The following is a 14,486-nucleotide window of genomic DNA, read 5'->3' on the forward strand; positions in this document are numbered from 1 at the left end:
AGGTGATCAAAGGATCACAACTAAACACCTCGCTGCACAACTGGATGTCTGTTGAATAATGATGCAGCAAGACGTTGGCTCAGATGTCGATCAGTAGACTGGTACTATGAGAGAGTAAGGGCTGTGCAAGTAAGGTGGAGTAAGGCCGTCGCATTGAACGGAGATTATGTAGAAAGATAGTGTTAAAGAGTGAGGAATAATATAGTGTATTAGAATCCTGAATAAAAGCAATATGCTTTCAGAAAGAAATATGTTGCATTACTTACTGAACGCTCCTCGTACATTTATCTTATTTTGTCTCAGAACAATGCTTTAACCACGAATATAAATTTTTCATTCATATTATCCAAGCTCAGTACAGAGAGCTAAGCAAGCAGTGTGACTTGGATGGAGGCGGACGTCTACTCCCAGTCCTCGGCGAGGATGTCGGCGGCCTTGGTCCCAATGGCGATGCTGGTGGCGTCGAGCGGCCCGCTGACGATGGTGGGCATGACGGAGGCGTCGGCGACCCGGAGCCTGCTGACGCCCCTGACGCGGAGGCGGCAGTCCACGACGGCTTCCGGGTCCTCGGGGGCGCCCATGCGCGCCGTGCCCGCCGGCTGGTGCAGCGACTCGCTGAGCAGCGGCAGCGCACACCGCCAGTACGACTCGGACAGCGGCGTGTGCTCGCTGCACGCCGCCAGCGGCAGGTCGCGCACGCGCAGTTGCGCCGCGCGCGCTGCTCTGGACCGGCCCAGCTGCAGTGCGAACCTGAGGGGCAGAGACCCAGTGGCTCAAGAGCGGTGTAGTAGAATCCCCTATGTAGCACGAATACGAAATAGCAATGTCGGGCCTGTGGAAGTGGCCTTCGAACGATCCGCGCCTTCGAACGGCCTTTCGAGGTGTATGAAGACGAAGTCATCGCGGAACTAAGCCCTTATGGAAAAATCCACAGTCATACAGCCGAAAAATGGGCACAATTTACGACGTATCCGATACTTAATGGTGTGAGTTCTAACAACCCTACCAAAACAACGGTCAAAAATTAATTATGATTGTAGTGTTGCTCTCGCTGCTAAATATTGCATTTTCGGGCAACAACAAAGTTATATTATGTGGCAGGTGTCATTAGAGCACAGTTAATAAAGTCATTTCATGAAATAATGGATAAACTAGGCACTCATCTTTTCGTGTTTACCACGCTGGTCTCGTAGTGAACTCATGGCTCAATCGTCGAAAATCTAGGTAGTGATGATTCCAAGCTCGGATGCAAAGAGGCCTAGGTGTTATTCTGCGATATTCAAAAGTTTTATAGATGTGTTACATAAACCATTCTTGAAGATTAAACTTTCGCAAGTTAGCACAATGGTGATGTAAAAAAGTAATCAGAACTCCGAATTTAAGTTACACTTCTTTTTATTACTTTTGTTCCAATATCACTTCACAATATAAAACATATTTGAAAATATCTTCCTCACTGTTTAAGTTCAGATTTCATAAACTGACTACAATTTGCGTCTTTTCAACATGACGACCAAGACTTGACTCCTTAATAACCGCCTCCGCGCCCAAAAATCAGAGTTACATCTACGACAAAGATCATAGTGACAAAAGAAAGAATACACATAAGAATAATATCATTGCAATATGAACATATCGATGTATCAAAGTACCTCTACATTAATGAAATCAAATCTGAATGTTGTCTCAGAAATATGTTAACTACTTTACAGAAACAAAGTAGAATATTGCTGGTATCGAGAGGTTGAGGTGAAGTGCCGTAATGGTTACGTAATTCAAGTACAATTACAGAGTCAAGTCCGAATAGATCTCAAGCGGCAGGTCTCACCATACATCACTATAGGCGGCTGCCGAGCAGTGGTAATTTACGACGGACAACCTCGAACATGTTCTGGTTGTGAAAAGAATGCCACGTCCGTAATGAATGCCTACAGTGACGCATCACACAACTATGAAACGGTGACACGAACACCAACCGAATCACAACCGCCCTTCCAATCACCTATGCGGCGACACTGTACGTCAAACCCTCACAAGCTTTCGTACAGAGACGATGCGAATCTCTTCCTTCCTCAGACACAGATACATGTTGCCGGAAGAAAAAGTCGCCTGAACGCCACAGAATTGACCACTAAGCCACCTTCGCAGGACGCAGAGGTAGCACAAAAATCTGACGGCATTCATGATACATTTTTTTCTGTTGCCACGGAGACGCGTCCTCCACAAGATGGTGAGCCGTCCAACAGAAACTGTGAGAAATCATATGTGCTGCTTTTTGTGGATTTTTTGCATCGTGGTGACACCATAAATTCTACAACTTATTGTGAGACCTTAAAACAAGGGTTCCATGTAATCCAAAACAAAAGGCGTGACATACTGAGTAAGGGGATCGTTTTGCTCCGTAACAATGTACGTCCATACACGGCCAGTCGGACGCAAGAGCTGATCGGATCATTTGGCTGGGAACAACCTGATCACCTTCTGTACAGCCTCAATCTAGCACCCAGTGGCTAGCGTGCGTTCCTGCATTTGAAGATGCACCTGCGTCAGTAACACGATGGTGATGAAGATGTCAAAACGACCGTGTTGCAATGATTGTCTAATATTGTGGCAGATTTGTACGAAATTGGTATTCAAAAGCTGGTCGTGCAGCGATACTATAGGTGCCTTAATACTGATGGGAATTTATAGAAAAGTAGATTAAAGTACAGGCTTTCATGTGAAAATACAATTGCTGAGAAAAATATTCTTGTTTTATGCTTATTTCGAAACGATAATTACTTGAAAAACAAGTCTCGTATTTATGGAACTTGAAGCTCTGAACTCAAAATATCAATCAGCCAAAGGAGTTACATGCAACTCTTAAAAATTCTCAAGAAAATCGACTTTGAAGTTTTAAGAATCGTTTTAATTCACTAAAACGAGGAGAACTTTCGGTTGGAATGCCTATGTGGCATGTTGGCGGCTCGGGTTCTATTCCCAGTTGTTGCGAATTTTTAGACGAAGATGAATATTCTACGAGCATTACCGCGAAATTAAAGTACTTAAGGGTGGAAAAAAATAATTTACTATCCTTGTTATTAAGTAATCATTGATTGAGAATTTATGTTTGCAATGAAAATTGGAATTTTATGTGCAAAATGTAATTATAAATTACTAATAGAAGTATGTTAATTAGCATATTAGCTTATGTTAATTAGCATCGAACCGGTAATACCCATAAAGCATGCTAACATTCTACTACAGGGCCTCACAGACCATCAAAAAATCGTCCAAGTTTTAAAGATGCCCGGAAAACTTCAAGGTAGATTTTCTAAAAAAAATTTGAGAGGCCTGTCACACTGCATTTGGTGATTGGTGACTGAGTTCTAGCTTCAGATACCACAAACATGAAAAGTTACAAAAATCCGACTGCAGTGTGGTCTCCTTGTAAAATCTGACAGTCCTGTGGTGTTTTGGTAAGTTTTCTAAGGAGTGTTGGTTTCTAAGGAGTAAAGGTTCTAGGTCTTCAAAACTGGAAAATTTATAGAAACGAAACCATCAACTTTGTAAAAATCGCTTCTGCACGACAGAATCATTCATTATCCAAAGTAGGCAGCCGGTCGCTGTGGCCGAGCGGTTCTAGGTGCTTCAGTCTGGAACCGCGCGACCGCTACGGTCGCAGGTTCGAATCCTGCGTCGGGCATGGATGTGTGTGATGTCCTTAGGTTAGTCAGGTTTAAGTAGTTCTAAGTTCTAGGGGACTGGTGACCTCAGATGTTAAGTCCCATAGTGCTAAGAGCCATTTTTGAACCATTTGAAAGTAGGCAGTTTCCTTATGTCAGTCTCCTTAACGGAATGCGCCCTCGTGTTACAGTTAACACTTGTTGGGTGAAACGACGTGTCAGTGAGTCCAAGTCAAAGAGAGAGAGGACAGAGCGTGCCGAGCTGTGACATTGTTACCTTCCGCCCAGAGAAGATAGCAGCCGTAGCACTGGAAATGTCTTCGCCATAAGTTCACTTACAGAAGAAAGGAGATAGAGAAGGAGATAGAGAAGATCCAAAGAAGAGCGGCGCGTTTCGTCACAGGGTTATTTGGTAACCGTGATAGCGTTACGGAGATGTTTAATAAACTGAAGTGGCAGACTCTGCAAGAGAGGCGCTCTGCATCGCGGTGTAGATTGCTCGCCAGGTTTCGAGAGGGTGCGTTTCTGGATGAGGTATCGAATATATTGCTTCCCCCTACTTATACCTCCCGAGGAGATCACGAATGTAAAATTAGAGAGATTACAGCGCGCACGGAGGCTTTCAGACAGTCGTTCTTCCCGCGAACCATACGCAACTGGAACAGGAAAGGGAGGTAATGACAGTGGCACGTAAAGTGCCCTCCGCCACACACCGTTGGGTGGCTTGCGGAGTATAAATGTAGATGTAGATGTAGAAATTTATTCACTTGTGTATTATTCCCACGAAACAAATGGAAGCAAATTGCCATCTGGTGAAACAGACATTAAAGGTCCTCTACTGCAATTTCAGGAATATCAGTTAACTGGGGCCACCCCCGTAACTCAGTGGTTAGCGTGTCTGGTAGCTATGCTTGGAGGACCCGCCTTCGATTGCCTGCGATTTTTTCATCGTGAGAGGACCTGAACGGGTTGCACTCAACCTCAAGACGTCAATTGAGGAGTTAATTGAGTGAAAAGTAGCGACTACTAGATGAAGAAAGCTGACAATGTCCAGAAGAGGAGTGTGCCGACACCACGACCCTCCATATTGTCTCGAGTGATGCCACTGGCAGAGGACGACACAGAGATCGGTTAGTCTCGATTGGCTGCAGGCTTTCAATTACAATTGTGCCAAACTGCCATACTAGCTGTGTGGAAATGATTTATTGGGAAAAAACATGATTTCTTCCGTAGGAGCTTGTAAGCACGCTGTTTAGGTTTTTATGTTGGTAACGCCACGTAGCGCTCTATATGAAAATCACTGGCTGTGCTGTGTACAGCCTGTGGCTGGTTGGCATTGTTGCAATATTCGCTATTGTAGGGGAGGGAAACAATGAGAGAATGGATGAAGCCACATTTGTGGATGAATGTCGTTGCCAGAATTCTTAAATGTTTTGAATTTACATGTAGTAATGAACAGCTTATAGTCAAAGTCATCGTGTCAGGGAGTCGCATATCGGTCACTGTTACGTCGTGTCGGCGGTTCCATCTCAAAATTCGGTGCACCTTGCCTATTTCTTTCATAATTTCCGAAGTGCCCTGTGTTATTATTTTGTGACTGTTCCGTATTTCTATGTCCCTCTTCCTGGGTTGGAGCGCGAGTGTCCTCTGAAATATGTAATTTTTGTATTACCTGTGTCAACTGATCTTGTACTTCCCGGATTTCTCTTTTGTACTGTGTATTGATTTGATTCTGATTTTGTTTAAAATTCTTAATTTGTTCATACCTTCTGTGCCAGTGAAGGCTACCGGTCCTGTGTCATTCAGATCATCATCTACCTTTGTAGATAAGTTAGTGAACTTATCCGAAAGTTCGGCTACTTTCTCCGATAGTGAACTGATTTCCTCAGTGTGTTTTTCTGAACGAAGTTTCAGTGTCCATTTGTGTTGGAATCGTATCTACTGTGTCCTTTAAGTTTTCCTGAGTTTTTGCAAGTTGCGTAACCGAATCGGTAGATGCAACTGAGTCAATTTTAGCCCGCAAGGTCTCGTGATTTTCATGAACAATAGTTTGCAGTTCTTTTATGGCAGCTTCGTGATTCTGTAATGCATTTTCATGTCGCAAAAAAATAGTTTGAAAATGCTCATAAATTTGTGTTTTTACGTCATTACATACTTTTTTACATTTAGATTCAATTTTAAGTAACTCTGCAGTTAAATCTTCACGTGTTCCTGTCATTTATAAATGTTTCTAAGGGGATGTTTCAAGCTGGGACGCTGTGTACCTGAATTAGAACCTTTATGTCAACATTAAAGGCAATCACGAAGATCCTTCGGCGTTGATAAGCAACAATAAACAGAGTTCATTAAAAAAGTGACAACAATTTCTACACAGCACATGCTATTGCTTGAACTATAGTAGCTATTGTAAAGGATAACGAATTTCCGATCAACTAAAAGTTGAAGGGCCTGTCGGAGTTCATTTGTGGAATCGATTACCAGCTACTTGAGAAGACAGAAGCCGAATATAAAAGTCAAGAGTCCAGTAAGACATTTGTTTATGAATTTACGACATAAATATTAGCAGCGCGAGGTAAGCGGGGGGTCTGAGGTGTCTTGCCACAGCTCACGCGGCTTTCCCCGCCGGAGGATCAATGGCTCTGAGCACTATGCGACTTAACTTCTGAGGTCATCAGTCGCCTAGAACTTAGAACTAATTAAACCTAAATAACCTAAGGACATCACACAGGTCCATGCTCGAGGCAGGATTCGAACCTGCGACGTAGCGGTCGCTCGGTTCCAGACTGTAGAGCCTAGAACCACACGCCCACTGCGGCCGGCTCCCCCGCCGGAGGTTCGAGTCCTCCCTCGAGCATGGGTGTGTGTGTTACCCCGAGCGTAAGTTAATTTAAGTTAGATTAAGGAGTGTGTAAGCCTAGGGACCGATGACCTCAGCAGTTTGGTCCCATAGGAACTTACCACCACCATAAATATCATGTATGAACACGCGATCTCGTGCCGATGTGAATTAATAAAATCTTTTTGGATTCGCAGATTCATCAGGTGGTCAGAATCCCACGTTCTTCCGACCGAAATCTCCTCGGCCACTGTCAGACGCTAGAAGACTCCCGCGTCGCCTTGGCCTCGTAGTTACATAGCCGCGCTGCTAGCTGTGACGTGCTCGCTTTCTCACTAACTATGTTGATGTTTTCGTCCCGCATCCCTCTCACCTTCAAACTCGCGGCGGTTGGATTCCAGCCTTATTGAGCTTCGAACCGACGTCGCATTGTTGGCGTTTTCAGGTATTTTTATTTCTATCGCTTGTTTTATAACGGTATCCCAAAATCCGTTTGTCCTCGTATTGACAGCTGTATCGTAAGAACATAATCCATTGTCGATTTCCTAAAGCGTGTTTTACCACGGCGGATTTTTCTGCATAGCGCAGGCGCAAGCACCTTTCGTGTTGCATCTTGCTTTGCTCTAGATTGCGTGCTTTATACCTAACGTAGTATCAGCTACATCGACGTGGTATCTTGTACACTCTAGGCGTTCTAAGCCCTAGACCGTCCTTCACAGGCCTCATGAGGTGTTGTGTTTTTTCTGGGGGCCTGAACACTAATCAAATGTTTTCTCTCTTTAAGAGGTGACTGATCTCTCCCGACACCGCGCCACGGAAGGGCAAAACCACAAATACTGTATCTTGCTTTCTCCTTTGATGGTATTTTCCACTAAGTCTCACCAGAAATGGCTTGTGATTCCTGGCGGTGATGGTAGGCATTTTCTCGGAAGACTCTTTGGAGGTAGCTTAATTCTAGCGGCAGGTTAAAGGCGTCTGAGACGTGTTTAGCACTATGGCCTTGCCTGGATAATATACACTTATTCCAGTCTTTAACCTGTCCATCTCTTCCTTCATCCCTTCTTGCCCATCTCCTTCACACTCTCTCTCTGTCTACCTCCTCCACCCCTTTCTCTGTCAATCTGCTCCTCCTCCCTCTCTCTCATTCCCTCTACACATTACCATGCTCACCCCAGTAAGAGGCTGGTGGTTTTTACCCCCCTCTCCCACCCCCCAATTATTTCTTTTCTAATCGTGAGCGGTATGTATCCCAGGTTTATGGATACTGACTGCGAAATGTGTTGCGAATAGAAACAATAGTAAAGAAGTAATAAATTAAAACGCCACACTTGATGCAGCAAATTCTCTCGCATCCCAGTATTTAGCGTCATATCTCCTGAACTATGGCCGGCCGCGGTGGTCTAGCGGTTCTAGGCGCGCAGTCCGGAACCGCGTGACTGCTACGGTCGCAGGTTCGAATCCTGCCTCGGGTATGGATGTGTGTGATGTCCTTAGGTTAGTTAGGTTTAAGTAGTTCTAAGTTCTAGGGGACTGATGACCACAGATGTTAAGTCCCATAGTGCTCAGAGCCATTTGAACCATCCTGAACTATGCACCGTACAATGATAGATATTTGTAAGTACATTCAGCGACATCTGGAGATACTGCCTACGAAACGTGTGAGTAGAAGTAGTAGTAAAGAAGTAATAAATTGAAACGTGTGGCATGTTGCGGCAATTTTTCACTCATCTCAGTGTTTATAAAGTCGTATCTCCTGAACTGTGTATCGTGCGATGATATAATTTTGCTGGTATATGCAATGGTATATGCAAAAGGTGTCAAGAACACAATTAATAGTAAAGGTGTAATAAATTAAAAGGTCGTGCTTCATATGGCCAGCTTTATTGCATGAAGAGCCAAAATGTAGTAAGCGTTAAAATTTTTTCTTTTCATCACTTTGTGGGGATTGTCAGCAAGAAAAAGTTTCGTAGAGGTTTGAAAATATGTATGAAATTTGATGCACGTCATTAAGTGCTCTCATTCTCAAATATTGGATGAATGAAGTGTGGTTATTCGCGCGTAATGGCCTACATCGATTTTCGTCCGTACCCCTTTCATAATAAATGATTCTTACCCACATCAGATTTTTTTCAGACAGTGAATGATACGTGTGCCAAGTTCGGTTGATATCGGTCAAGTTGTTTAGGAGGAGCTGTGGAACATACGTACACACGTAGATATACTTTTTAATACACTGATGTATGGATGGTTCACAGGCATAAATAGTGCCTTAAATAAAAGTAAAGAAAAATCAGTATTCATTCAGCACTAATAATTTTGAATTTCGGCGTTTAATTTTCTGTAGTTCCGTTCTTAGTGTTAGCTGCAACATTTCTTGGCGAAGTTGCGTATTACAGGAGCTTCAGGTTTACTCAATTCATTTTCTGTACTCATTAGTCTGTTCATGCCACTCAAAAGATTCTGTAATTCTTCTTCATTTGCACTGAGGACAGCAATGTCAGCAGCAAATCTTACCTTTGACATCCTTTCACCCTGAGCTGCGAGCTGTAATCCAACTCTTGAACGTTTCTTCGGCTTCCGTCATTGCTTCTTCGATTTGTAGATTGAACATTAGTGGCGAAAGACTGCATCCATGTCTTACATCCTTTTTAGACCGAGAACTTCGACCTTGGTCTTCCAGTGTTATTTTTCTCTCTTGGTTCTTGTTCGCATTGCATATAACCGTCTTCCTCTGTAACTTATCTCCATTTCTCTCAGAGTTTCGAATGTCTTACACCGTATTTACATTGTCGGACGCTTTTTCCAGGTCGAAAAATCCTGTGAGCTTGTCTTGATTTTTCTTTGGCCTTACTTTCATTGTTGACCACAAAGTCAGAATTACCTCTCTGGTGCCTTTCCCTTTCCTAAAGCCAACGTGATCGCCATCTAACAGATCCCCAATTTTCTTTTCCTTTCTTCTGTATTATTCTTTTCAGCAGCTTGTTTTCATGGGCTATTATGCTGACTATACGGTACTTTTCGCACTTATCTGCCCTATCTATCTCGGGAATTGTGAGGATGATATTTTTACGAAAGACTGATGGTACGTCATTGGTCTCATAGACTCTACACATCAACTTAAGTAGTTGTTTGGTTTCCCCCAATGGCTTGAGACGTTCTGACGGAATATTATCTATCCCTTCTGCGTTAGTTTATCTCAAGTCTTCCAGAGGTCTTTTAAATTCTCACTCTCATACTGAATCTCCTATCTTTTCCATATCGACCTCAATTTTTCTATCACATATTCAGACAAGTCGTCCCCCAGTGTACTCTTCCCATCTATCCGCTCTCACCTCTACATTTGACTGTGGAATCCCATTGAACTCTTAATGTTATCGCCCTTGCTTTTAATTTCCCCGAGGGTTATTTTGACTTTTCTATAGGCGGTCAGCCCATCCGACAGTAACATTTTTCGATGTCTTCACATTTTTTATGCCGCAATTTCACCTTAGCTTCCCTGTACTTGCTATTTATTTAATTCCTAAGTTATTTACAGTTATGTATTCCTGAAAATCCCTGAAATTTTTGTACTTACTTCTTCCGTCGACCAGTTGAAATACTCTTTTTGTCACTCAATGTCTCTTCGCAGTTACCTTCCTAAGTTTGTCTATCCGGTATCTGTGACTGCACTTTTTAGAGATGTCTATTCCTTTTTAGCTGAACTGCCAACTGTGGTGTTCCTCATCGCATCCTTAGCAAACTAGTCATTCTTCAGTACTTCAGTATCTCACTTTCTTCCACCTTGTCCTTGTGACGATTCTCTTAAACTTCAGTCTTCTCTTCATCATTTCTATGATCTGAGCCTTTATCTGTGCCTGAATACGACTTGCAATCCAGTATCTGATTTAGGAATTTCTGTCTGACCATGATATAATCTAGGTGGAACCTTCCAGTTTCTCCAGGTCTTTTTCGTGTATACCTCCTCCTATTGTGATTTTTGAACAGTGAATTCGCTATTACCATTGCAGAACTCATTTAGTCTTCCCCCTCTCTCATTCCTAATGCCAGGATCATATTCTCCCGTAACCCTTTGTTCTATTCCTTCTTCTACAACCGCGTTCCAATCGCCCATAACTATTAGATTTAATTCCCCTTCGAGTATTGAAATACCCATTAAATATCGTCATATAATTTCTCTATATCTTTATCCTCCGCATGCGACCTCGGCATGGATACCTTAACTATTGTTGTCGGTGTTGGTTTGCTGTCGATTCTGATGACAATAACTCTATCACCGAACTGTTCACAGTAACTCACTTTGTACCCTACTTTCGCCGGCCGCGGTGGCCGTGCGGTTCTAGGCGCTTCAGTCCGGAACCCCGCGACTGATACGGTCGCAGGTTGGAATGCTGCCTCGGGCATGGATGTGTGTGATGTCCTTAGGTTAGTTAGGTTTAAGTAGTTCTAAGTTCTAGGGGACTGATGACCTCAGATGTTAAGTCCCATAGTGCTTAGAGCCATTTGTACCCTACTTTCCTGTTCATAACGAATCCTACTAGTGTTATACAATTTTCTGCAGCTGCTGATATTACCCCATATTCGTCTGACCAGAATCCCTTATATTCTTTTCATTTCACATCTTAGACCCCACTACATTTAAACTGAGACTTTGCACTTTTCTTTTCACGTTTACTAACTTTTCTGCTACGTTCTAACTTCTGACATTCATGCTCCGATTCGTAGAATGTTATTCCGTCGTTGGTTATTCCATCTTCTTCTCATGTCTCCTCCCAATTGGCAGTCCCCTCCGGGAGATCAGAATAGAAGACTAGTGGGGAATCTTTTTGTCAATGCAGAGTTCTTCATGACACTTCTTCAATTACATGTCGTATGTCTTGTGGATACACATGTGTCTATAATGCAGTGGTTTCCATCACCTCCTGCGTGTCTTTGATCATGAGTGTTTCGCCTTGTAAGGGCAATTTCTCACGCCAAGGGGAAGAGAGTGCCCAGGCCTCTATCCATTTCTCCGCATTCTATGTCGAGGCCTTTGGCAGAACGAGTGTGGCTTCTTATGCCGCAAAGCTTCGGCTGGCATCACTGATGATTTTTATTCAACACTTCAGCAGTGTCATTTTTAGAACACAGGTCTCAGGACGTTTTGATTATTAGTCAAACACGCTACACTTAGACCACAAGTGAACCTCAGTTATTACTTGCAGAACGGAAAATTGAAAGAATCCGAAAGTACACTGGATTTAACTCATCAGCCGCTGGTCAAATTAGCGAGCCATTGGTGACAGTGTCATACGTCCGATGACACCCAGTGCCATCCTACCTGTATGACGATGATGAACACAATACGGCGAAATTCGGTGTCCTCGGAGCTGCCTCACGCTGATACTACCAGCATCGTACTGTACACAGAACCATGACACGCCTGACGAGATATTGTGGTGCGGCTCCCGTGCCCAGTGTGGTCGGTGCGGCTCTCCCTGCTGCCGCATCGTTGGAAGCCACAACAATGGTCTCCGAGCTGGCAGTCTGTGGTGCTCCAGGCGTCGTTGTACTGCACGTGTGGGTACTTGTGTTGCTGAGAACACGCCCATTTCCTGACGTAAAGTACGTGACGTGGCTGTAAGATTCTGTACGGCAGAGCGAATATTATGTCTGTCCTCTCGGGCGCTAGTCGTTCGGGCCCCTGAGAATGTGCATGACGTTGAGTATGGCTCTCCTGAACACATAAATTCCGTATTCGCATGACAGTCGTAGGATACCTACTAACGCAATGTAGTGCAACGATAAACCGCAGGCTTGACAGACTACAATGCAGTCGAAGTCGAACGCTTGCACGCGCTACCAGATGTTTCTCCTTCTTACGCGAGGCATAACACAGTCTTCACACAACAACCAACGTTCTAATGCTATTTCTGAATGAGAATCACGCTGCGTAATCTTTCCTTCTATTTAGAATGTAGACAGTGTCACTACCATCTACTTGTGGATGATTTGAATATGCTGCTTTGAGGTTTGCTGCACACCGTCTTCATGTGACTGTTATCGTAATTGGCTGCAGCTGTCACAGGATAAGCCTGGATTGTTCATCAGGCAGAGAACATCTGCAAACAAAGATACTTTCACAGTGGCATGGTGGGTATTTGAATAAGAACTGTTGCAGCATACACTCTGGCCACGTATTTTGTGATTCTCTGAATTTCATCTGTTCCAACATTTAAAGACGTTTGTATCTGGGAAACGTCTTCAGGGTAACGAAGGTGCAGCTGCAGAGACGTGAGACTCTGCCCACGCATGACCTATAGAGCGCGCGGGCAGCTGGCTCCGGCGGGTCGGATCCGAGCCGAGATTGGTTTCAATGTGGTCCACGAAGGAGTGGGAGGGAGGAGCGAGGCGCTTGCATTGGACCCCGTCCGGGATGCACTTTCGGATATTTCCACGATCAGCCGTGAACGCTATTTTTGGGCAAATATTTAAAAAATGCTTGCTAATGGTATTTGTGGGCATACTAAATTTCAGACAACTGAATGTCCTGCATGTGGCCAAAAATAGCGAAGTTCTAACTGCTTGACGATTGGAGTTGCCTATGTCATTGCCGTATTTTGTTTTTCTGTTCTTCTCGCATTAACACTAACAAATAATTGTTACTCGTTATTCATATATTACAACACTGCAACCATTGAAATTGGAGGTTATTTACAAGCAACTAGCTGCAACCCTTTGCTTTTATAAGCTTTTCTTCTCATGATGACATTTCAAGATGTCTACCATCTCATTCTCAGAAGTTTATATTTATGTAGTTGTCATGAGTATTGTTTCTTTACTAAAGATGTTTTAGAATTTTACAACGCAAATTTTTAACACCGCTATTGTAAAACAGGACAGGAAAAGCGAAACTACGTTTATAGCATTTTTAGATTTGGAAAAAAGCTTTGACAGTGTTGGCAGAATGCACTCTTTATGCTTCTGAAGGCAGCAGGGGTAAAAATATAGGGAGCGAAAAGTTATTTACGACTTGTGGAGAAACCAGACGGCAGTTATAAGGGTCGAAGGGCGTGAAAGTGAAGCAGTTGTTGAGAAAGGAGTGAGACAGCGTTGTGGCACATCCTCGATGTTATACAATCTGTACATGAGCACACTGTGGAGGAAAGGGAGGAGAAACTTTGAAATGGAATTAAACAACGAATTGTCAGTTTTGTAATGTTTGAATTGATGACCCTGTATTCACTTGACTAGAAATGCTGTTCTTCCTGCCACCTCACTTCACTAATTCTCATTACAATTAACTACCGCCTACGTATCTCTCTTCTCAAGACTACGCGATCTAATAGTCCGGTTGTCTGTATCGAAGCACGCAAGACGCACCATTACACTGAGGTCAGTGGTTCGTTGTTAGATTATTTTACGGAAGATGTGTGTGTGTGTGTGTGTGTGTGTGTGTGTGTGTGTGGGTGTGGGTGGGTGGGTGGGTGTGCGACCTTTCTTCAGCATCTAAAGAACAGATGCAAACTGATAGCTCGAATAAACGTAACGTCTGAGTAAATGGCCAAAAATTGCTTCGTTGTTGTTGGATGTCTACTATAATGATAAGAGATTTACGGGTCTTTTAACGTAGTCGTGACAGTATTCGACTAGTTTGGAAGTGATATCATGGAAATAGTGACCAAGAAAAATTAAAACTGAAACTAGAATCGTTTTGTTTGCACATTTATCATAACATCACTGGGGTATGGGATAGTGCAGAGGATGTTAAGTGAACTCCAATACTGATGTTGTGCACTTGTGAAAGAGGAAAGTGACTATTGTAGATAATAACGAGAAAACAGGCGTTCTCTAAGAACGCCGTGCACGTTGTAAGAGGTCCATGATTAAAGAATTTGTTGCTAGCGCACTCGAGCAGATGTAATTTCGATGGATTGCTCACGCGCTGCCTGCGATATGTAAGCTATAAGAGAATCTCAGACCAAAGAGCGGTGTTGACTGCAGTAGGA

General features: G+C 43.4%; 1 protein-coding gene across 1 annotated transcript in view; it reads right to left on the reverse strand.

Moving 5' to 3' along the window:
- Positions 1 to 401: 401 nt before the first annotated feature.
- LOC124622872 (glucose dehydrogenase [FAD, quinone]-like) overlaps positions 402 to 14,486 on the reverse strand; it is a 187,596-nt gene continuing 173,511 nt past the window's right edge. The window contains exon 9 of the mRNA XM_047148666.1: positions 402 to 750. Coding sequence (XP_047004622.1) covers positions 402 to 750 — 349 coding nt within the window. The remainder of the gene's footprint in view (positions 751 to 14,486) is intronic.

Source organism: Schistocerca americana, chromosome 7, assembly GCF_021461395.2.
Source record: "Schistocerca americana isolate TAMUIC-IGC-003095 chromosome 7, iqSchAmer2.1, whole genome shotgun sequence".
In the NCBI taxonomy this organism is placed as follows: domain Eukaryota; kingdom Metazoa; phylum Arthropoda; class Insecta; order Orthoptera; family Acrididae; genus Schistocerca; species Schistocerca americana.